We start from the raw sequence: 23361 nt of genomic DNA, 5'->3' as shown, positions 1-23361 counted from the left end.
ACAGAGACCACCTCCAGTGATCTCACATGCACAGACCCCCAAGCTCTCCAAACAACCCAGATTTACCACCTTGACCCACACAGCCTGAAACAGGAGGAATGTTAAAGGCCATCCAGCCCAACCCCCACCAACGCTCTGATGGGGAAACTCTGATGGGGAAACTGAGGCCAGAGAAAGGAAGGGATTTGTCTGAGATTCCTCTATCCCCTGAAAAAAGCAAAATTCATTCACCTCCCACATTCTGTGAGTGTACCCCCATTCTGCATTTTCATCTGCCAGACACCCAGCCTAGTTGTAATTAACTCCTCCCTTTCTCTAATTTCCTGTATCTATTCAGTTACTCAGTCCCCCACCCAGCCCTAGTCTATTCCTTCCTTCCCATTCTCCCCACCACCTCCCTGCTCCAGCTACTCATTACCTCATGCCTGGAATATAAAAGAAAACTGCGATAACCTCCTCGCTGATTTCCTATATGGAATCTCTCCCTCCCTCCCACCCAGCCATACCATGGTGACCAGATTCATCTGATCAAAATTTGCATATGTTATGATGTCACTCAGGAGCCTATAATGGCTTCCTAATGCCTATAGGGTAAAGGTAAAACACCTTAGCAAAGCATCAAAGATCCCTCAGAGTCTGGTACCAACTGCTTTTCGAGCCTTTTCTCTCACAATCTCATCCCAAACCTTCACTCCAGCTAGAATGTTTACATCATACTGGCCACCAGTTATCATGTATCTGAAACCCACCAACCGACTTTGAGTGCCCCCTAAAATTTCTCAGTCTCCCCTTAAGTAGGAAACCTCTCCCCCATCCTCAGATCTCAGACTCTAGAGCCCTTTCCCAAGGCCAAGACTGCACCTCTCTGACCATATATGGGGGTTCTTCAAAGCAGCAGATAGAGGCTCAGGCTCTGGCTTCCTCCAAGCAGACGGCTGCCCCCGACTGGCCACCTGGGGAAGCACAGCCAGGCTTCAGTCGTCCAGAGCTGAGAATGAACATCTAACCGCCTGGGGAGAGGAATAGAAGGACACCAGATGATAAGGTTTATAAGCCCTTAAGCCTCTAAGGTTCTTACACCCAGAGTAGGGGGAGGGTTCTCAGCCCTGTTTTCCTAGCTGCAGGCTCCCAACTTTCGATCCCTAATCTGAGAGGAACTCCCCTCCTATGAAATACAGACTTGGGAGTCTCAGGACACTGTGGAAGAGACATTTCCCAACAGACTCTGCGAAGCCAGGAGGCCAGGGATAGTCCAGGTGGCAGGCCCAAGGTCCAGCTGGGGTCAGGTTTCTATATGAATTTTTAATGCTTCCAGACAGACCTGTCAAATGTTCTGAAACCTGAGCATCTCCTTTCATCTCTGTACATGATGCCCTTTTCCAACCCCATTGACCCTGCAGGAGGGCAGGCCTGGGACAGATATTCAGCGGCCTCTGGAGAAACGGTTTGGGGACAGTAGAAGGGTGAATGACCTAGTTATGCTCCCACTAGTAAGCTGTGTGACCTTGGGCAAGTTACTTAACCTCTCTGAACATTAGAGTTTTGTGTTTTTTGTTTTGTTTTGGTTTTTTTGTTTGTTTTGTTTTATTTTGCTTTTGTAAGCTGGGGACAATAGTGCCAGCCTAAATCAATTTGTTGTGGGGACTCAGTGCACTAGCCCATGGCAAGGTGACCTACATGCTTGCTGTGATTATTCTCTTTCCTCAAGTTCTGCCTCCCTCTTCCGGCTTTTCTTCCAACCCCAAAGGTGTCTCTGGCTATTGCTTAGAAGACAGGAGCTTTGGTTGGTTCTTCCCTCTCCCTTCAGGCCCAAACTCCCCACCTTTGTAGAAACTTCAGGTGAGGAGGTGGCAGGGAGATAAGAAAGTGAGCAAGGCTGGTGGAGTGAGAGAGGAGGATAGACGGCGAAGCCCTAGCAGAGGGGAGGGAAGTGGGCAGTGGAGAGAGGAAGGGAAGACCCTGCTCAGAGAGAGAAGAGCCAGGTGCAGACTCATTCCTTCATCTCTCCTTCCTTCCTTTTTTCCTTCCTTCCCTCCCTCCCTCCTTCCTTCCTTCCTTCCTTCCTTCCTTCCTTCCTTCCGTCTGTCCATCTTCTCCACACCTGGTACCATCACACAGAAGCAGAGAGGACTACACTTGGTGAAAGTTTCAATTCTCCTCTGTGGAGAGATGAGCACTGAGGAGGGGGTGGCTGTCGAAGGAGACTTGCCCAATCTTTCCAGCCCACCAATCCCTTGCCCAGTGTTTCTACAAAATAGGGGCCTTTTGCATCTGATTTAAGTAGGAAGCTGATTCCTGAGCCCCTCGGATCTGCTGAATCAGATAGCTAACGGGGCCCTAGAATCTGCATTTTAGCAGGTGGAGGTGGGTTATGAAGCACTCCAAAGTTTGAGACAGGCCTCAAAGGTGGAGTGGTCTGTGAGGGGCAGACGAGAAAATGCAAACTGGGAAGGGGTCACACTTGGGGAAGGTTTCAGACAATACTGAGTGGAAAGGGTGTTGCCAGGTGTGGGGAATAACAGATGGAGGAGGCAAAGTGAGTGGAGACCAAGCCAGACCGGGGAGAGGGGGCCACAGCCAAGGTGAGACAGGTCAGCAGCCAGAAACCAAAGCAGACACTTGCAGGGTGCACCCAGCCCTCTCTTAGTGGCGGTCTGAGACCCAGGATGTGGAGACCCTGGAGAGCCCCCACCTTGTTTCTGGGGCGGGGGTCAGAGAGGAAGCCTCTCATCCCCAGGCACCAGCGGCCCTCCCCGGAGGCTCAACACGCAGATATCTGGATAGGCATCAATCACTCCCCTGGCCAGATCCCACCAACGCTCCTCGAAGTCCGACCTTGTCCCTCCTTCTACCCCACATTCCCAAGTCCTAGCTCATCTGCATAAAGCTCCAATTAACACGTTTTTCCTTTGCTATTTGCGATCCCAGAACTCCATCCCCACCCCGAGCCCGTTTCCCGCCGCCCCCTCGCCCCTGGGAGGGCGGCCCCATTAACCCTCGCGACCCGGGCCGCTCCCCGCGGTCCTGACACCACCACCCCGTCCTGCGGTGGGGGGTTGGGGGTGAGGGGCGCGCCCTGGGGCGGAGGATTGCGCGGCAGGGTCTGCCACAGGCCAGAGGCCAGGGCTCTCCGGGAAAAAGGCAGGCGCATATCCGCCCCCCTTTCTGGGAAAAGATGGGGAGGGGGGCTTCTCCTGGGAGACTCCGGGCATCGAAATTCCTCGTTCCCTATCCTCCGGCCCCCGCACCCCTCCTCCTCCCCGCCACGCACCCTCTCCCCTCCCCAGCCATCTGTTCCACTCCGCAGCGCCGCGACAAACACGGCTCCAGCTCGCTTCCGCCCCTGCCCAGCCCCCTCCCCAAGCCCCGGGGAGTGGGGGAGTGAGCAGACGCCCTTCTCCTAGGACGCTGGAATTCCTGCCTCCATTCCCACCGGGGTCCGGCTGGCCAGCGGCAAGCGTCGAGACCCCCCACCACCACCACCACCGTTGCGAGGGTCGGTGAGGCTGCAGATAACGCTTGCAAGGATAGGGGTCGGGGAGGGTGTAGGGAGAGTTTAAAGGACCGGCAGAGCAAGCACCAGGTAGGGGTTCTGGAGCCCCAGGAAGAGGCAGGGGTTTTCCCTTCTGGTTCGCCGCCCCCCCCCCCCCCGCACCCTCGTCGCCAGCCGCAGCCACGCAGCGCCGCCTGCTGGGCACACCAAGGACCTGGCGCGAACGTGGCGCTTCCCCCTTCTCCCTCCCCCGCCCGCTCCTGGCTCGCGCTCAGCCTCCCCAGACTATTCGCAAAGTGAGGATCCCAGACAGACAGTGAAGAGACCCCGGCAAGCCCACTGAAAGCCAGCCGAACCCGTTGGTGGGTGCTGTCCAATTCTGATTTTGTACTTTGCAAAAACAAAAAAAATCAGTGTTGGAAGTCGGGAGTCTGGGCTCAGAGCAGCAGGGATCTGCGATGTGACTTTGCCAAGTCTCCAGACCCCTGTGGACAGGTTTGCCTATTTGAAAATAGGGGGGTCGGGCTCTCTTATTAACTTCTCAAGAGAAACAAAGATAAAGGGAGGGAAAATGACTGTATCTGGAATGCTGTCTTACAAAGTCAACCTTTGGAGGTGGGGGGATGGCCAAGGCCTCTGAGGTCACTCTTGGCCCCAGGAGCAGCTGAGAACTGGAAGCTTGGAACCTCCTTTCTGCAGAGCTGTCCTTTCCACAGACTGCCGAGGTTCCAAATTGAGCTCCACCACCTACCACTGTATGCCCTTGGGTGTGTGCCTTAAACTCTCTGGGCTTGTTTCCTAGAGCGACAAGAATGACACCACCAACTTCTTAGGCTATAGTTTGGATAAAATGAGATAGCTGTGTAGAACAGACAGACCCTAAACCAATGTTAGTTTTCCCTTCATTCGGGGACTTGCTCTAACCTCCAAGGCTTATGTCCCAGGTACACAAGCAGGTGCAGGGCTGGATAAATAAGGTACGTCTTTCTGCAGTATCTCTTGTCCTCACTGATTGTGTCTTCTCTTGATGTAGATAATTTTAAAGCCTCACTTTATTTATTTACTTTAAAGCCTCACTTTAATGTTAAAGGTAAATGTAAATATAGTATAACAAGGAAGCTCAAAATTTGCATAAAGTTTTAAGATAAAATAGGAGACTCCAAAAAAGTTACTTTCGGCAGGCCCTAGGGATGCTATGGTGGGAAAGTTTGAGTCATACCTTAGCATTCTTTCTAAAGCATTCTGTCCTAATCCTCTGTATGGAGAAAAACCAGCTTCCTGGATGTACCCCAATCCCGGGAAGTGCAGGGCAGAATCTGGACTCCCTCCAAGCACTAAGGGCAGGGCATGGTTGGGAACAGGGAGGTGAGCCAGACAGCCAGAGGCAAACAGGCTGGCATGCCAAGTGTCCTACTTAATGCCCAGCTGAGCCTGGGTGAAGAAGGATGGGGGTGTGGGATGACACCCCCCACCCACCACCAAAGACAAGTGCACACCAGCCAGTCTCTCACTTCCCTTTTTATTTCCTCTAAGACTTGCAAGAAGCAGCACCAGAGAGGGAACCTGCCCTCCTGCCCCTGGAAGGGGCCGACCCCCAACCCCCAACCCAGGACACAGTCGGCACCTCAGGCCCCTTTCCTTCTGAAAGGAGGGCTGTGTCTCTCTCACATTCGCACACACACAGACACATGCGTGTGTGCATACTCATGGCACATGGGACCTTAGGGATAGCCTGTTTGCCAATCCCCCCCAAGAGGCACCAGGAAGCAGACCCCTAGAAAGCTCCACATCCTGGTCTCCTCCAACCCAAGGAGGAAGAAGGCTCAACCCCTCTAGGACAGGGACTGTCTGCAGTTAATGGAGCGTTGCTTTGGGGGACCTTTTTGCAGGGTTTTTTTTTTTTTTCCTTTTTGCAGTCTTTACAAAAATAGAACTTCTCTTGGTATTTATAAATCCACGGCCATGGCTCTATGTGCATGTTACAGGTAGAAAAGCCATATGAGGCACTCCTTTTGGTTGCTCAGGCCTTGATTGCCTGTCATGCAGGTCCCTTGGTCTCAGAAGTCTATGCAGTCACCTCAGAGCCACTAAGCACCTTCAGTGGGCCCATCCCATTGGCAGTGTACTCCTTCCGGAGCCGGGCACGGTAGTAGAAGAGGTAGGAAGGCAACAGGAATCCCAGGAGTGAGAATAGCAGGAGGCCCAGATTCACCTTTAGGGCAAGGAGAGAGAAACAGAGTCAAGTAGGTACTCATCTGCCCTTAGCCTCCCACAGGGAGGAGAAGGTGGCCATTTTCTCCAGGTCCTGAGCCAGAATAAATACAGCTAGTACGTATGATGTGTTGTCATTGTTCCACCAGTATCTCACTTAATGTTCAGCAGTTCTGCAAAGTGGCTGAGATGAGACCGCTCAGGCCTAACAAGTGGCAGGGCCGGGTGGGTGCCCACACCATATGGACCTCTCTGGGTAGGTATGAGGAAGGCACAGCACTGTAGGAGTCTGGGCTGGTCAGGCTGCTCCAGAAATGGGGCCTTGTGGGCTCACCACTCTGACCTTTGCAGATGTTAACCAATGGTATCCCGTTCAGGGTGGCGAGAGGAGGGTCTCAGACACTGTTCAAGGAGCTGGGAGGTACAGCCTGGCAGACAGAAGGCTTGGAAGGCCCAGGACACACGGGCTCTGACTCGGTTCACATCCCACTCTGCATTACTCACTTTGTGACTTTGGGCAAATAATGGCAATGCTTACTGAGTGCCTCCTTCTCAGGGCTGTTGTGGCAAAGATGTAAGTTAAAAAAAAAAAGTATGCATCATGCTTAGCACATAACGAGTGCTCGGTAAACAGAAGCGGTTATTTCATCACAATTCTTGTGGGAGGAGGGTTTATGTGTGGGTGGCCCCACAGGGCAGATGCAAGATCAGCATCAGGGAGGCAGATGAGTTCAATGTAAGGAAAAGACTTTCTGACAGCAGCAGGGCTGCCTCATGCAGGAGTGGGTGCCCTACCACTGAGGGTATCTAAGCTAAGAGAGAAGAAGCCCCTTTCAGGGGTGCTGGAGACAGGATCCCACACTAGGTAGAACTGGACTGGACCAATGGTACCTGAACACAGGCCCAAGAGTCAGGACTGGCCACTTCACAAAGTACCTGGAGTTTATTAAATACAGACTCCTAGGAGGCCAGGCACTGTGGCGCACGCCTGTAACCTCAGCACTCTGGGAGGCCAAGGTGAGATTATTTGAGGCCAGGAGTTTAAGACCGGCCTGGGTAACATGGCAAGACCCTGTTTATCTCTACACAATTTTTAAAAAAAAATTAGCCAGGTGTGGTAGCCATCACCTGTGGTTCCAGCTACTCAGAAGGCTGAGGCTGGAGGATCGCTTTAGCCCAGGAGTCGGAGGCTGCAGTGAGCTGTGATTGTACCACTGCACTCCAGACTGGGCAACAGAGTGAGACACCATCTCTATAAAAAATAACAATAAATTAAAAACAAAAACAGACTCCTAGGGTCAGGCTGAGATATCCTGATTCAGGGGGCTGGGGAATTACACTCTGTGAGGGGTTCTAAAAGGCAGACAACTTGGGAACCTGCAGATTAAAGACCTCTGAGGTGCCTCTGGCTGAGATGAGTGAGGGATGGCACCACATACAAGGCCCTACCCCTGCCCCCAGGAGAGTGGCTCCTACTCCCCCCATGCCAACCCTTGCTCTCACCCAGAAGGGCTCTCCTTTCAGGGGTCCCACCATCGCCATGAAAAGTGGCTGCTGAAGCAAGGCGAACACGGCACTGATGAGGGACTGCAGGCCTGTCAGCGTCCCAAAGTGGTTGGATGGGAACCTGTCCACGAGATGGGGAGCATCAGGGGTGTGTGGCCCTCTACAGCCCAGGCCGGCACCTCTCCTATCCCCTCCCCACTATGATCCCCGTTGGCCAGGCAGGGTGGCGCTTGAGCGTTCAAGCTCTTTGCATGGGCTCTTTGGTCCCCAGCCTTGAGGGTAAATGCTGCAACTTCGGGGCCACTGAGCTGGGTTCTGACACCTCCTGGATGTGTGATATTAGCAAGCGGCTCAACTTTCCTGAGCCCCACTCCTCCACTAATAACAGGGATGGCACTGATCTCGCAGGACTGTCCACTGTATTCTGTCAACAAATGTTTAGCTGAGAACCTACTATGTGCCAGGCACTGTTCTAGGTGCTGGAGATATCGTGATCAAGCAAGCCAACAGATTCCTGCCGTCGAGGAGGTGGCATTCCCATGGAGCAGGTGGCAGTGAGACAATAAGCAAGAGAAATGCAGAGTGTTAGACAGTGACAAATGCTAAGGAGAAAAGCCAAGCAGAGAAGGGGGCAGTAGGGAGGTTGCAGTTGTACATAGGACAGCCAAGGGAGGCCTCACTGAGAAGAGAACAGTCAGGGAAAGACCTGAAGGACAGAAGGTGAGACTGGGCACCTTGCAGATATCTGGAGAAGAATGTTCTAGAAACCGGGAGTAGTACATGCAAAGATGCCAAACAGAGAACACACTAGAGACTTCCGGAGCGCTAGGAAGTCACTGTGGCTGTGGCAGAGTGAGCAAGGGAGGAGGGGGAGCTAGAGAGGAGTGAAGTGCTGGGGCCAGAGCTTGCAGGGCTTTTTAGGCCATAGTAAAGCCTTTGGCTTTTACTCTGAGACAGATGAGATGGGAGGCCACAGAGTGATGTGAAGAGACTTATGTCCTGACAGGTGACTGCAGCCCCTGTGTTAAAAATAGACTGAGGCGGGGGGGGGGGGGGGGCCAGGGCAGATGTGGGAGACTAAAGGCTGCCACAATAATCCAGGCTAGAGATGTTGGTGGCTAGGACTGGAGAGGCAGCAGTGGAGGTGACAAGAGGGGTCAGATTTGGGGTATGTGGGAGCTGCTGCTGGCTGCACCGAGGATGGAGTGAACGTGGAGGGTGGGGGAGCGAAGAATCAAGGAAACTCCAGGGTTCTGCCGAGACCGCTGCAGTGAGGCTGAACTCAGGGAGTGATGGTCCAGGATCCTGCCTACTGCCTACACCAACGGAGCACGTGATGATGGTTCTGATTTTGTCATCATTATTGTAATGTCCTGTTACTCCATCACATACACAGGGGAGAGGCCCTCAGCAGCCGGCAGGGGAAACCAGAAAAGACAGGCAAGTGGGGACTGTCCAACATGTCCCCAACATGAAGAGGAAAATTATAAGGCAAACGGCTGCCCTTAGGAAATTTCTTCAGGGTGGGCATGGAGGGGAGGCCACTCTGGGGGCCGTTTCAAACAGCAGACTTAGGACTAAAGTGTCATCAAGCCAGGTATTTCAGCTTCCTCTAAGGGAAGACTCCAACAGGGGGAGTCAATTACAGCGGGATAGGCTGCCTTTAAGGAAGTGCGCTCCCTGCCATCAGAGGGGCTCAGAGGGGCGCATTAGGGGATGCCTGGGGCCCTTCCAGCCCTGCCCTGGGGTACTCTGATCACAGTTGCAAAGCTCAGGAAGGCATTTCAGCCGAACAGACTCACACTGCAGCATAGAGACTCCCACAGGCCGAGTGGAAGAAACCTCGAACAATGGTGTGCAGAACAAAGGTCACAAACTAAAGGCAAAAAGAGAGAGTGAAGAGGTTAGGAGAGTGTGTGGAGGCTGGAGGAAGGAGGGGTAGGGCGAAGAAGCCAACTGGGCCTCAATTCCTACCCCCTCGCCAACCCAATCTACTAGAAACACTTCCTGGAGAACCCGGAAAATAGATCCAGATCAGAAGACCAGAACTGCGCTTCCTGAAAAGCAAGCGCTGGGTGGACCATCCCTTTGGAGGAGTCTCGGGAGGCAGGGAGAGGGAAGGATGGAGGTGGGTACCTGGAGGTGTAAGTTGTTGATGAGGCAGGTGACGCCAAAACCCACAAGCAGCAGGTTGGTCAGGGTGAAGGCGTTGATGGCATTGGTGAGCTTTTGGATCTTGCAGTAGCGTGGTCTGATGGATTTGGTAGCAACCCCGTCCCTGAGGAGAACGGGAAGTCACTGGCTGCTGCCTCTACATTCCCAGGACTCCCTGGTTCTTGGCCTGGCCCCTCCCCCTTCGGATGTGCTTTCGATGTCAGGGAAGCAGAAAACATAGAAATTCATGTTTCTATGGGAAACCCATAGAAACCCATGTTCTCTAGCTCCATGTTTCTCAAAGTTTTGCTCCCCTACCCAATGACACAAGCATCAAAGCAGATGCTTTCTTCACATGCAGATTCACAGGCCTCATCTCAGCCCCCGGAATCTCAGCAGGGAGATCTGCAGATCTGCATTTGGACAAATACCCCCCACGAAGTGATTCTCATGCACACTTGAAGGTTTGAGAACCAAGGATGGGAAGGAAGGTGGAAAGTGGGAAGCTCTCGCACCATCTCTCATCGTCTCTCATCAGAAGTCCTCAGGAAGGTGTCCCTGCCCTGGACAAAAGCAAATGCCCTCCTGGGGACAGTAGCTTGGCCCGACTGTCCAGCACTTCCTCTCTCTGGCACAAACAAAGGCTCTGAGGCCAGCCCAGGAGACAGGTCAGTAGGCTGGGGTGAGGGCAGGCGGTCCATGTGTCCTGGACAGAAGGACCCTACTAGAGGACCCTCGCCATGAGGAGCAGAGGGTAGAGGAGGAAGGCTCAGTGCCAGGGCCAGGCTCTGCTGGCAGGGAGGGAAGCCACTGGATTTCCTTCTCTCCCAGTCTCTTTCTCCCACCCTCTCAGGATAAACAGGGACTGTTTGGATGAACACAAAAAGAGCAAAAGCAGTTACAGAATCCGGGTTCAAGACTCCATGGTGAACTCCAGCTACTCGGGAGGCTGAGGCAGGAGAATCGCTTGAACCTGGGAGACAGAGGTTGCAGTGAGCTGAGATCCTGCCACTGCACTCCAGCCTGGGTGACAGAGCAAGACTCTGTCTCAAAAACAAAACAAAACAAAACCCTCAATGGTGGTCTCCAGCCAACAAGATGGCCCCCAAGGATCCTGCCTCCTGGTATCCCCTGTTTTGTGCGGTCTCCTTCCACAGTATATCAGGGTTACTCTGTGCCTATAATAGAATGTAACAGAATGTTACATTATGTAATGTTAATGTAATGACTTAAATGTGCAACCCTGTACCTCGGTTTTCTCATCCGCAAAATGGAGATATTAATGCACCTACCTCAGAGAGGTGTTGTAGGACTAAACAAGGCAAGGTGCCGAGCGGTGCACAGTCAGCACGCTGCATTAGCTATTCTTATTATTAAGCAAGCCAGGTCCCTTCCTAGCCTCAGTTTCTCATTTGTAAAATGGGGAGGTACCTCTGCTCTCTTAGGGTTCTTGGGAGAAAGAAATGAGCTGCTGGATGTAAACGTGCAGAGAAAATGAAGAGCGCTGCCTGACCACTTGCTGTCACCATCCCTGTACAGGCCGGTCACCTGGCATCTCCGAGGACAGTGCCCTGAGTTGGGGCGTCCACGCAGTCCTTAATCCGCCAATCCATGATGTAGCCAATGAGGGGGCAGGTGAGAAGGCACAACAGCTGCATGGCCCCAAAGATGGAGGAGTAGAACCCAACTGGGCAGGATGGGAAGGGCAGTGGGGTCAGAAACTGGCACTCAGTGGACACCATCACCCCTTCCAGCAGAGGCCAGAGAGCACCAAAATAGCCTTCCTCTGAACCCAGACTCTTACATCCCCCAAATGCCCAGGGTTACCTGGGTGGGTCCAGGCCTAGAGGAGTCCCGCCCCCTGAGAAGCGGGTTGCAGCAGGGTGGGCGTGGGCCAGGGCCCTGCTTTCATCGCCCTACCTGTCTCTGCCACCTTTTGTTGCTGCTGTTCATTCATCTCTGTGGATAGGTAAAGGTACGGTGAGGGGAGCTCAGCCAGGGTGACCCTCCTGTGCCCCCAACCCCCAGGGGCCTCAGCGGTGCCTCACCATGCTCCTGGCCTCCAGTCACAAGGTACTCCAGCATCTTGTTCATGGCAGCCATGTAGAAGATGATCCGCAGCTGGGTCATGCCCATGGTGAGGAGGCTCCACAGGAAAATGGGGGAGCAGAGGCTCTTGCGGAAGGGGATGGACCCTGGGGAGACAGCAGGGGGTGCCCCTGAGCCCCAGACCTTCCACTGCCCTCTGATTGTCCCAGCTCATGCAGTTCTTGAGGGGAGTGACACTATGTGACTTTGGAGAGGGACTGGTTTCTTCAAAGACGGGAAAGTTCAGATTCACTTGCCTCCAGGCTCCTGCTCAGCTCAGAACATTTTTAGGTGCCCTCTGGATGTATGTCCTATGCTTTGTGTGGTAAAAATAACTCAGTTGAGCACCATGGCTCAGGCCTGTAATCCCAACACTTTGGGAGGCAGAGGTAGGAGGATCACTTAGCCCAGGAGTTCAAGACCAGCCTGGTGGTCAACATAGCGAGATCCTATCTCTAAAATTAAAAAAAAAAAAAAAGTATATATATAATTAGCCAGGCATGGTGGTGCACACCTGTATTCCCAGCTACGCAGGAGGCTGAGGCAGGAGGATCGCTTGAGCCCAGGAGGTCAAGGCTGCAGTGAGCTATGATTGTACCACTGCACTCCAGCCCAGGCAACAGCAAGACCCTGTCTATTTTTACAAAAAACAAAACTGGCAGGGCACAGTGGCTCACACCTGTAATCCCAAAACTTTGGGAGGCTGAGGTAGGAGGATCATGAGGTCAGGAGTTTGAGACCAGCCTGGCCAACATGGTAAAACCTCATCTCTACTAAAGATACAGAAATTAGCCAGGTGTGGTGTGGTGGTGCACGCCTGTAGTCCCAGCTATTTGGGAGGCTAAGGCAGGAGAATTGCTTGAACCCAGGAGGTGGAAGTTGGAGTGAGCCAAGATTGTGTGCCTAGGCAACAGAGCGAGGCTTCATCTCAAAAACAAAAACAAAAACAGAAACAAAAAAAACTCTGAAGCACTCACTATGGGCTACATACTTGACATTTATTATCCCATTTAATCAATCTTACAACAACCCTGTCCTTATCACATTTTACTGATGAGGAAACTGCAGCTCAGGAAGTTAAATGACTTGCCCAAGCTCACAGGGCGGGAAGCAGCAGGTCAGCCTAACTCCAGCTCATGCCCTTAGCCATGCCGCCCTCTGAGAATCGGCTCTGGGGGTAACCACCGTCAAACTGCACACCGTTTTGCACTTTACAGAGAGCTTCCACATCCATGGTGTCATTCAGTCATCACAACTAACTTTACAGTTTGTGGGGTGCTTTGAGTGCTAGTTTAAGAGGTAAGGAAATCAAGAGCAAGGTTAAGTGATCTACCCAAGCCACATAGCCTATAACTGGAGAGCAGGACTCAAACCCCTCAACTGACTCCAAGGAGCTCCTTCCACTTATGGAACTGGCAGTCCTGGGATCTTCATGTCCCTCCTGAGCAGCAGCCCAGGCAGGTTGCAGCTCCTCCTGTGACCAGCAGGGGGCAAAAGCCAGCCAGGTGTGGAGGACCCCTGCCAGGAGGCTCGTGGGCCTACCTGCACCTGATGCAATAAGCTCAGAGGTTGCAAGGGTCCCTGAGGAAACCAGCTACCTGACAGGCCCAGAGACCTTGTCCCTGACAGGCCCCAGAGACCAATCCCCCTTGTACTCCATGGGTACAAGGAGCTCCTCCCTCCCCCATCCCAGGAAACCAGCAGGGTAACCCTGAATCTGAACTGCCCAGAGTTAGCTGAGCTTTGATTTGCCCATCCGTAAATGGAGAGCACGCCTCACCTACATCATGGGATGTTGTAAGGACTGAAGAGGGGCGCGAATAAATACTCAAGCCTGAGTGCTCCCTGAATATGAGGACCCACCGTCCCTGTTCCCCAAGGCCGGCACCCTGACCAGACACTCACTCTCAGGAGGGTTTTCTGAGGTGCCTCGAACATCCTGGGATGACATGAAGGCATCCGACCCGTCCTCCAGGCTGGGGGCCTTCTGGCTCAGCCTCTGGCCCACGGTGGTCACATGGGTGTAGAAGCGGTCGCCTGTCACCTTGTGGTCCAGGGCCAGCCCACTCAGCTTGATCTTCTTCCTGCAGGCAGTCAGGCCAGAGTGTAGGGAACCAGTCACACAGAGCCCACCTTCAACAGCCTAGTGCTCAGCCGCCGTCCCAGCGGTGTCCAGCACCCCTCTACCCAGCACTGACGTGCTTGCAAGCTCCCTAATGCAGAGCTCCTGGTTTGTTGCTCAGAGCTTGGCTCAGGGACCAGCTTAGCACAGATGCCAAGTAAATGAAGAGTGGATCAGCTGTTTTTCACTTGGGCTGTTCCTATGGCGGAGGCGGCATTAAGACCTCAGACTCCAGAGTCAGACAGCCTGTGTCCAACCTAAGATTCACCCTCCTTTGAATGGCATGACCTTTGGAAAGTCACTTTGTTTCCTGCACTTTCGTTATTAATGGAGTTAATACTGAATCTACATCATACAGCTGTTTGAGGATGGGACAGGGGCTAAGTACAGTGCCTGGCATAACTGTCAGCTCTGTAATGTCACCTTACGTGCTTGGTGGGGAGCATCACCTTTTGCCTCGGCTGCACTGATAGGGGGCTGGAAAAAGTTGATGTTCAGGTGGCCCCACAAAAGGCAGAGTGCTGGATTCTTTTATGTCCCTCTTTTTGGAACCACATGGCATCAAGTGCTATTACTGAGGTACCTCCTACTCTGATCTCCAAACCCAGAAAGGATGAAACAATATTTTGTTGTTACTTTTTTTTTTTTTTTTTTGAGATGGAGGTTTTGCTCTTGTTGCCCACGCTGGAGTGCAATGGTGTGATCTCAGCTCACTGCAACCTCAGCCTCTAGGGTTCAAGCGATTCTCCTGCCTCAGCCTCCCGACTAGCTGGGATTACAGGCATGCACCACCACGCCCAGCTACTTTTGTATTTTTAGTAGAGATGGTATTTCTCCATGTTGGTCAGGCCGGTCTAGAACTTCCCACCTCAGGTGATCCGCCCTCCTTGGCCTCCCAAAGTGCTGGGATTACAGGCATCAGCCACTGCAACTGGCCCATTACTTTTAATGGCAAAAACCATAATTACTTTTGCACTCACATAAATAGTTACCATAGGCTGGGCATGGTGGCTCACACCTGTAATCCCAGCGCTTTGGGAGGCCAAGCCAGGCAGATCACTTGAGGCCAGGAGTTCAAGACCAGCCTGGCCAACATGGTGAAATCCTGTCTCTACTAAAAAATACAAAAATTAGCCAGGTGTGGTGGCGCGTGTCTGTAATCCTAGCTATTCAGGAGGCTGAAGCAGGAGAATCACTTGAACTCAGGAGACAGAAGTTGCAGTTCACTGAGATCACACCACTGCACTCCAGCCTGGGTGACAGAGTGAGACTCTGTCAAATAAATAAATAAATAAATAAATAAATAAATAAATAAATAGTTACCATGTTTTGACCACCTGTTATGTACCAACTCTATCACTTAAAAACACCCATGGGAGGCTAGGCACAGTGGCTCACGCCTGTAATCTGGCACTTTGGGAGGCCAAGTGGGGAGGATCACTTAAGTCCAGGAGTTCAAAACCATCCTGGGTAACACAGTAAGCCCCGTCTCTACAAAAAATTAAAAAACTAACTGGGCATGGTGGTATGTGCCTGTAACCCCAGCACCTCGGGAGGCAGAGGGAGAGGTTCGCTTGAGCCCAGCAGTTTGAGGCTGCAGTGAACCAGGACCAAGACACTGCCCTCCAGCCTGAGTGACAGAGCAAGACACTGCCTCTAAAAAGACAAACAAAAGCGACCCGTGGGTAGGTAGGAACAGGCTTACAGTACAGATGAGAAAGCAGAGCTTGGAGGGCTCAAGCGATTTGCCAAGCAGAGGTCCAAGCCGAGGTCTCTCTGAATCCCAAGTTAATTCCATCTATCATATCACCACATCCCTGACCACCCTCTCTGCCCCATGGAGAGTCTCCGCCCACTCCAGCCACTCACGTGTAATTGACTTCCTCAGGGGCAGGAAAGGCTTCGACGGGCCAGTTGAGGGCGCAGTTCAGAAAGATAAGGCAGGCCAGGCCAGACCAGGTAAACATGATGACCACGAAGGCCACACCGGCATCGTAGATCAGCTGTGAGAGGAGGGGGCAGGCCCGTGGGGGAGACTGCCTGGCCCCAGACCCCACCAAGGTAGATCCCAGGCCTCAGAGGCCTTAAAGAAGGTCTCTTCTCCCCTTGTCCTTGTGCCCAATTTGCAGATGAGGAAACCAAGACCAGAAGTTTAGAGTCAGACTCAGAAGACCCATCATTCCTCTTTCTTTTTCACTTGAGCTCCCCTAGAGAGCTATGAAGTAGTCTCCACAAAGCCTGAAGCTGCTGGCCACTGGCTCAAAATGTCTCTGAAATTTCCATTATCTTAAAAAGATACATACATTTTTGCCTAGGACTCCACAAACATTCATGTTCATGTTCACACAAAAATGTCCACTTCATAGTATGTACAAAGGAAACTTAGAACTCTAGGTTTACCGGGCCTCACTGTGTTTATCCTGCCCCTTCCTGGCACGTTCCCTGGGGGAAAAGGCAAACCCAGACTGCTCATGCTCAGCCTTATCTCACCTTTCCCAGGTGCTCCCAGTGCAACCACTGGGGGTCGGGGAGAGGGAGGTGCAAGTGCTCTGCCTAAGGGCTCTCAACCCCAGGGCAGGTAAGTTCTCATTTGAATGATTCTGTGCAAATGCGTCAGCCCCTCTTATGGAAGAAGCTGGTGCACAGGGAAGACCGTCTGTTTTCTTGTTCTCCCCATGCCATGTGAACAGGATGACTAATGTCTGCTCTCCCCTTAGGCTCCTGCTCAAACCTTTTTCTCTGCAGTCTTGGACCTTGGGGCTTCTTCCTCTCTAGGGGCAGGACAGAGCTTCAAAGGGCCACACACCCAAATGTGTGGAGGTAAGATCTGGCTCCTCAAACACTACTTCAGTTGAAAAGAAGGGAGAACTGCCCACCCTCCATGCCTGCCCACCAGAACAACTGATGGCCCCCTACCCATGCGCTCTCTCAAACTCCTTTGGAGACACTGAGCAGAAGTACCTTCTTTGGTACTCTTTGTAAAGTGCAAAACGGTATGCAGTTTGGTACTGCCCACAATGGAGGTTGAGGAGCATGGCATGGCTCAGTCAAAGGGTGCTTTGATATTTGACAGAGGAAATAGGGGCCCCCATTTGCACTGAGCTAAAACTTTGGTCTCCTGGCTTCCAGGGACACCAGGTTGACCTGTCCAGGATCCAGCCTGGCATAAACTCATTTTTGTGACCTTGGACCAAACCACCCAGCCTCTCTGGAAGGTGTGGAAAAATGTGGCCCCAAAGGCTGAATAAAGCCAGCGAGTCAGGGACCTTGAATGCGTGTGAAGGGGCTAGACTTGATTCTGTAGGTGAAGCTAAACCACTGAAGGTTTTTCCGCAGTGTGTGAGCCAGTTCCCCATCTGGGATCCTTCTGGAAGTCATGTGAGTGACAGATTACAAAGAAAAAGAATCAGAGGCAGGGAGACCAGCTGAGAAAGCTTGCCTTGGCCCAGGAGAGACGGGGAAGGCCTGCACTGGGATGATGACAGAGAAAGGAGAGCGCAGAAGTCAGACCCGTGGGTCAGCACTAGCTGCTGCTCACTCAGCCCCACCCAGTTCTTGTGTCAAGACAAAAAGAAAACCCAGGTGGCCTCACTGGCCCCCCAAGCAGCTCCATACCTTGATTCCTGGGAATGTGATGGCAGAAGAAGCATAAGAGCCAATCATGAGGGCCATTAACGTGGAGCGCAGGTTCCCAAACATGTTGGGCAACTGAGGGGGGAAAGCAGCACCCATGAGGTGGGGACACCCTGACCCTCGCCCAGCGTTCCCAGCCCTGCTCCATACAACAGCCCCGGGAGACGCAGCAGCAAAGCCCCAAGGCAAAACAAACAGAAAAATCAATGTGGGAAACTGTACTCTGCCCCCTGCCTACACACTCACAGTGCACTTTAGCTTCAAAAAGGCTCCCAGACACCCCTCAGAGAGACATTGTGTTAATTTTGTTTAATCGCAGATTTCCCAAGTTTGTTACGTAACACCTCTGAACAACGCATGGAATAGGTGCTTAAGAAACACTGATCTGGGCTGGGCGCAGTGGCTCACGCGTATAATCCCAGCGCTTTGGGAAGCTGGCGGGAAGCCTGAGGTCAGGAGTTCAAGATCAGCCTGGACAACATGGTGAAACCTCATCTCTACCAAAAACACAAAAATTAGCTGGGCATGGTGGCAGGCACCTGTAATCCCAGCTACTCGGGAGGCTGAGGCAGGAGAATCGCTTGAACCTGGGAGGTGGAGGTCGCAGTGAGCTGAGATCACTCCACTGCCCTCTAGCCTGGGTGACACAGGGACACTATGTCCCCACCCACCAAAGAAAAGAAAAGAAAAGAAAGAAACAGTGATCTTATCCAACCCATTTTAGATGAGAAAATTGACACCCAGGGAGGAAAAGTGTACTCAAGTTCACAGAGCACATTAATGGCTTTCTCCCCATTGTTAGACTGTCCCAGCCCTAACCCAAGGCTGTGACCATGGCTGTGTCCCGGTAATAGGCGGTGCCTCTTGACCCTCTCAGTTGGCATCCCAGCCCAGTTTCTGCTTAATCAGGACAAATCACGTCCTGGGAGGTGAGGGTGGAAATAAGGGAGGGAATGGAGGCAGGGCAGACCAAGTCTCCAGAGGAGGTGGCTCTGACGCACAGCAGGGTCAGAACCCCCACCAGGAGAGAATTTAATTGATCATGTGTTCCGCTCACCTGCCTCAGCCAAGCCCTCAGGGCAGGGGAAGGCAAAGTCAGGATGCCCTTCGCACACACCCTCCTCTGGCCCCACCATCCTCCCCGAGTCACTAGATCCCACAGCTGAGAAGGACCTTAGGATTCGTACAAAGCCTAAACCCATTCCACAGAGGGGGAAACTGAGACTCTGAAGGGAGGCCTCAATAGCTCTGGTAAAGAAGGCGTTTAGGCCGGGCGCGGGAGCTCACGTCTGTAATCCCAGCACTTTGGGGGGCCGAGGTAGGTGGATTTCCTGAGCTCAGGAGTTCGCAACCAGCCTGAGCAACACGGTGAAACCCCGTCTCTACTAAAATACAAAAAAATTAGCCAGGCGTGGCGGCGTACGCCTGTAGTCTCAGCTACTTGGGAGGCTGAGGCAGGAGAATTGAACCTGGGAGGCGGAGGCTGCAGTGAGCCGAGATCGCGCCACAGAACTCCAGCCTGGGCGACACAGCGAGAGTGCGTCTCAAAAAAAAAAAAAAAAAAAAAAAGTGTTTAAACACAGAAGATAACTAAATTCTCCTTCCCCCTCCTACCGAAGTGGCTGGCTCAGGAAAAACCTCTACCCACTCAGGCAGAGGTTTTCCTGCACCCTGCATCTGTGAGGCACCGCTGCCAAGGACGCCAGGGAAGGGTGCCAGGCCTGGAGAGGGCAGGGCCCTCTCCCCTCCAAGGGGCCACAAACGCTGTCTCCGCCCGGTACCGTGGGTAGAGCGAGGCCGGCCGGATAACCCCGGGCTGGCGGCCTTGCAGCTCGCGTGGCAACAGCAGCTGGGCCCGAAGGACGCAGCACCATAAGTGCTGGTCCAAGTCTAGGCCAAGAGCAGCGGCCCAGGGGGCGGGGCCGGCCGGAGGGAGCGGGGAGCGGCTGAGGGGCGGCGCCGGCGCCGGACCCTGCCATTGGCTGGAGGTTACAGGAGGCGGGGATATAGCGGGGAGGAGCCGCTGGTCAAGCCCCACCCGGCAGCCACGGAGGGTCTGAGGCCAAGCCCCGGAGAGAAGGGATTTAGGGCCCTGGGCCAAGTTGCACAGCAGGGAGAAGGGGCTGCGCTGAGGGGCGGGGAGAAAGGGATCCGCTTCCTTCCTTGAGAGTTGTGAAATGCTCCCGGTTGGAATTAAAGGCGGCTGCTGGGGCGAGGTGAAATTCAGCCAAAACCACCCAGTCAGGCAGCCCTTCTCAGAGAGAAACAGTCCAAGCCAGCCCGGCCAGGAACCTTCCCCTCCACCCTCCCGACACTCCTAAGCCTTTAACGCGTGTACACACTCACATAAATAAACACACTTAGAACAACACACATACACAACTCACCACATGTAATAATAGGTCAAGCCACGTGCACGATGAAGTGTCGACAGTTTCATATGGTTCAACCTGGTACACTCACAAACACACCTACCAACTCATGGCTTTTACAGGGACAGGGTCACACACCCACTCTCCCACGGCATGGCAAGCATGCACACGCTGTCTCAAGCTGCTCACTCCCCCTCACCATCATGTTACCCAGTTTTATTTTCTTCCCAGCACCTATGACTACTGACATAATTTATTAGTTTACTTGTTTATTTGGTTGTCTGTGCCCCTCACCCCCGAAAGGTAACCTCCAGCGGGGAGGATGACGTGGTCAGTCCTGACAGTGCTGTAATCCAGGACCTAGAACAGAGCTCCATAGACATTCATGGGCTCTGTACACACAAACACACACATTAACATACAGCCTGACACACAGCCTCATCCACACACGCACAGCCTCACACCTGCTCTTTGCAGCCACCCTGCAGTTTCTCCACACATCCACTTGATCTAGTGATCTGCGTCCACAGGCCCCTCCCCCAGCCCACTCACTCTGCCCTCACCCCCCTCGGGGGAATTCTGCGGCCAGGCCAGGCCTGTAACACTCACCGTGAGTGAAGTGAACGTTAGGCAGATGCCACCAAAGCCATTCAGGGACAGCGCCAGGAATATCAATGGAGACAGAACTGGAAAGGGGAAAGCGGCAGATGAGGGCATTTGGGGAGCTGTGGGAAGCCAAGGGCAGGAGCTGGGGTAAACATCCACCTTCATCCCACCCATTCTTTTCTTGTGGAGCCACAAGAGGACAGACAGTTCACCTTCCACGTCCCGGGAGGCCAGGGCCATGAGGGTGCAGGACGCAGCGAAGCAGGCACTGTGGAGACACAGGGAAGGGGAAAGGGGTTGGCCTGTGAGCGCCTCCCCTCCCCTTCCCCTGCAGCATGGTCTCTGTCCTCCAGTTCCCCATAGCCCAGCCACCTCACCTGCCAACCAGCCGCACGGGTCGAGGGCCAAAGCGGTCCATGAGGATCCCCAGTGGCAGGGTGGTGGCACTGAGCACAAAGGAACCGATGGTGAAGCCCAGGTTGAGCATCTCATCCTGCCGGTCACAGCCCGGCCACCTGCGCTGCTCATCCTGGGTGCTGTTGGTGCTGTTCTCAGCTGAGGAGGGGAAAGGGAGGGCTCAGCACATGACAACAGGAACAGCTGGGCACAGGAGACAGCAGCCTGCAGTCAGGGGACCTGCTTTCAAATCCCATGCCAGGTGCCTTTAGGGGTACCCTAGAGTCACATCTCCTCTGACGGGGCTGCTCCAGAAATGGCAGCAGTTAGTACCTGACCCTGGGAGAGTCTTGCACACACACGGCCTGAGGCTTCAACTAGCTCAAATGAAATACTGGACATAAAAGTATTTACCAAGTTGTAATATGCACTCAGCGTCCAAGCTTAGGGGGTTGTGGACCCCCAACAAGAAGTGCCCCCATATCTAGAGGCAAAGGCAAAGGCAGTGAGTGGTGCTCTAATGGCTACAACAAGAATTCATTAAAATGGCCAGGCGCGGTAGTGCATGCCTGTAATCCCACCACTTTGGGAGGCTGAGACAGGCAGATCGCTTGAGCCTACAAGTTTGAGACCAGCCTGGGCAACACGGTAAAACCCCATCTCTAAATACAAAAAAAAAAAGACATTTAGAAAGAATTCACTAAAACTTAGAGGACGCTTTCCCGATAAATGATAGTCTGAAAAATAATTACTAACACTTACTGAGCACTTAACTGTGTTCCAGGCACTGTTGTAAACATAACAGCCCCATGAGTCAGTTAATACAGTTATCCCATTCCCCAGGTGATAGCTGAGGTACAGAACGAGGACCAGTCACTGCCCTCCAGTCCCCTCTAAAAGTCTACCTGGAGGACTTGTCCTTAACGGTAAACCGCCAACTCGGAGTTGTGACAAGTTAAGGAGAAAAGCTATGATAGGAGATAAAGGGTTGCTTCGCTTTACTCAGTGCTCAGTGAGTCATTAGGTGGCTGCCCCAGGCCTCCAATTTGTCACTTGGCAGCATTGCCAAGGGCAAACTCTGGGTACACCTGGGGCAGGCAGACAGACCAGGGTCTGAATTCCCACCACCAGCCTTACTAGCTGTGCCCCTTGACCAAGTAACTTCCTCCTTGTCTGTAAACTGGACCAAAGAATGCCTAACCCATGACCTGCTTAGGAGGAGACAGTAAACAAAGAGCTTTGCACAGTGCCTGGCCCAGAGAAAGTGCTCCTGAAGGATCTGACGAAGGGGTAGCTGACCCTCCTGGTGGGTCATGTGGTAAGCACGTACTCTAGGAGCCTGGGCATCCACACTGCATGAGACAGGAAGTTCTCAGCTCTAGAGTGACAGGTGCTGCTAAAAGAACAAACCAGGCCAGGTGCAGCAGCTCACACCTGTAATCCCAGGACTTTGGGAGGCCAAGGTGGGTGCATCTCTTGAGCCCAGGAGTTCAAGACCAGCCTGAGCAACACTGGGAAACCTTGTCTTTACAAAACGTATTTTAAAAATTAGCCGAGCATGGTGATGCATGTCTGTAGTTCCAGCTATCCGGGAGGCTGAGGTGGGAGGATTGCTTGAGCCCGGGAGGTCAAGGCTGCAGTGAGCCGTGATCACACCATTGCACTCCAGCCTGGGTGACAGAGCAAGGCCCTGTCTCAAAAAAAAAAAAAAAAAAAAAGAAAGAAAGAAAGAAAAAGAAAACAAACAAAAAAACCAACAAGGGGAAAAGGGGATGTGACAATGCCTGGATACGAGGGGGTGGTATAGAACATCTGCCCTCAGTGGTGAAAACAACCTGACTTTACGTATCCAAAGGGCGTGCAGGCGGCAGAAGAGTAAGGGTAAAGGGATCTGTGTGTTAACATAAGGAAGAACACAAAGGCCTGGCAGATCCTGAGTGCTGACCAACCAGGGAAGGAACCGTCCTGGGCAACAGAGAGTCTTCTTTAGTACCAGCTGCCAAGGAGGTGGGGAAAGTGCTCAGACACCTCCAGGAAGCACTTAGGGGGTTGGACCACACAGCCTTTGGGTATCAGGCTAGCCCTATAATTTAGTGATCTTTGTGATCACTGTTCATTTCTCTACAGGCGTTGTTTTTGTTTTTTTTGAGACAGAGTCTCACTCTGTCACCCAGACTGGAGTGCAATGGTGCAATTACAGCTCATTGCGCCTTTGACTTCCAAGCTCACTGTAGCCTTGACCTCCCGAGCTCAAGTGATACCCCCACCTCAGCCTCCTGAGTAGGTGTGTCTACAGGTGCACGCCACCACATCTGGCTAGTTTTTGTATTTTTTCTAGAGACGGGGTTTCGACATGTTGCCCAGGCTGGTCTCGAACTCCTGGGCCCAAGTGATCTGCCTGCCTGGGCCTCCCAAAGTGCTGGGATTAGAGACATGAGCAACTGTGCCCGGCCTCTCTACAGGTTTATCTGCATTGGTTTATTCACTCTACACCCACTCACTAGATATTTACTATACACCAGCACTGTGTTGGGACAATGTGTAAAGCAAGAAGAAATGCAAAAATGATTTAGACCAGAAGCTGCACACGGGTGACCAGCAATGGCCCCCACTCATGTTTTGCTTGGTTGGCAATGTTGATCCATCCTTATAGTGTTGTAAATTATAATTGGGTGCCAGTTTAAATTCAGGAGTTATCACATAAAAATCCAGATTTTTGGCTTCTCTTTAAAAAGTCAGAAGATCTGGGCATGACTGTAGCTGAGTGGAGGCCATCCTTT

General features: G+C 52.8%; 1 protein-coding gene across 2 annotated transcripts in view; it reads right to left on the bottom strand.

Moving 5' to 3' along the window:
• Positions 1-4993: 4993 nt before the first annotated feature.
• The window catches only part of SLC43A1 (solute carrier family 43 member 1), a 30839-nt gene continuing 12471 nt past the window's right edge, over positions 4994-23361 (bottom strand). For both annotated transcript variants that reach the window (XM_025356498.1, XM_025356497.1), the window contains exons 3-15: positions 20563-20740; positions 20398-20453; positions 20189-20265; positions 17190-17282; positions 15444-15577; positions 13358-13536; positions 11413-11559; positions 11285-11323; positions 10913-11051; positions 9347-9488; positions 9013-9086; positions 7208-7331; positions 4994-5705 (exon numbers count right to left, since the gene is read on the bottom strand). In XM_025356498.1, coding sequence (XP_025212283.1) covers positions 5559-5705; positions 7208-7331; positions 9013-9086; positions 9347-9488; positions 10913-11051; positions 11285-11323; positions 11413-11559; positions 13358-13536; positions 15444-15577; positions 17190-17282; positions 20189-20265; positions 20398-20453; positions 20563-20740 — 1529 coding nt within the window. In that variant the 3' untranslated portion in view covers positions 4994-5558. The remainder of the gene's footprint in view (positions 5706-7207; positions 7332-9012; positions 9087-9346; positions 9489-10912; positions 11052-11284; positions 11324-11412; positions 11560-13357; positions 13537-15443; positions 15578-17189; positions 17283-20188; positions 20266-20397; positions 20454-20562; positions 20741-23361) is intronic.

Source organism: Theropithecus gelada, chromosome 14 (assembly GCF_003255815.1).
Source record: "Theropithecus gelada isolate Dixy chromosome 14, Tgel_1.0, whole genome shotgun sequence".
Classification (NCBI taxonomy): Eukaryota; Metazoa; Chordata; class Mammalia; order Primates; family Cercopithecidae; genus Theropithecus; species Theropithecus gelada.
Note: the sequence above shows the minus strand (reverse complement) of the source record. Positions and strands in the feature narration are given on the sequence as shown.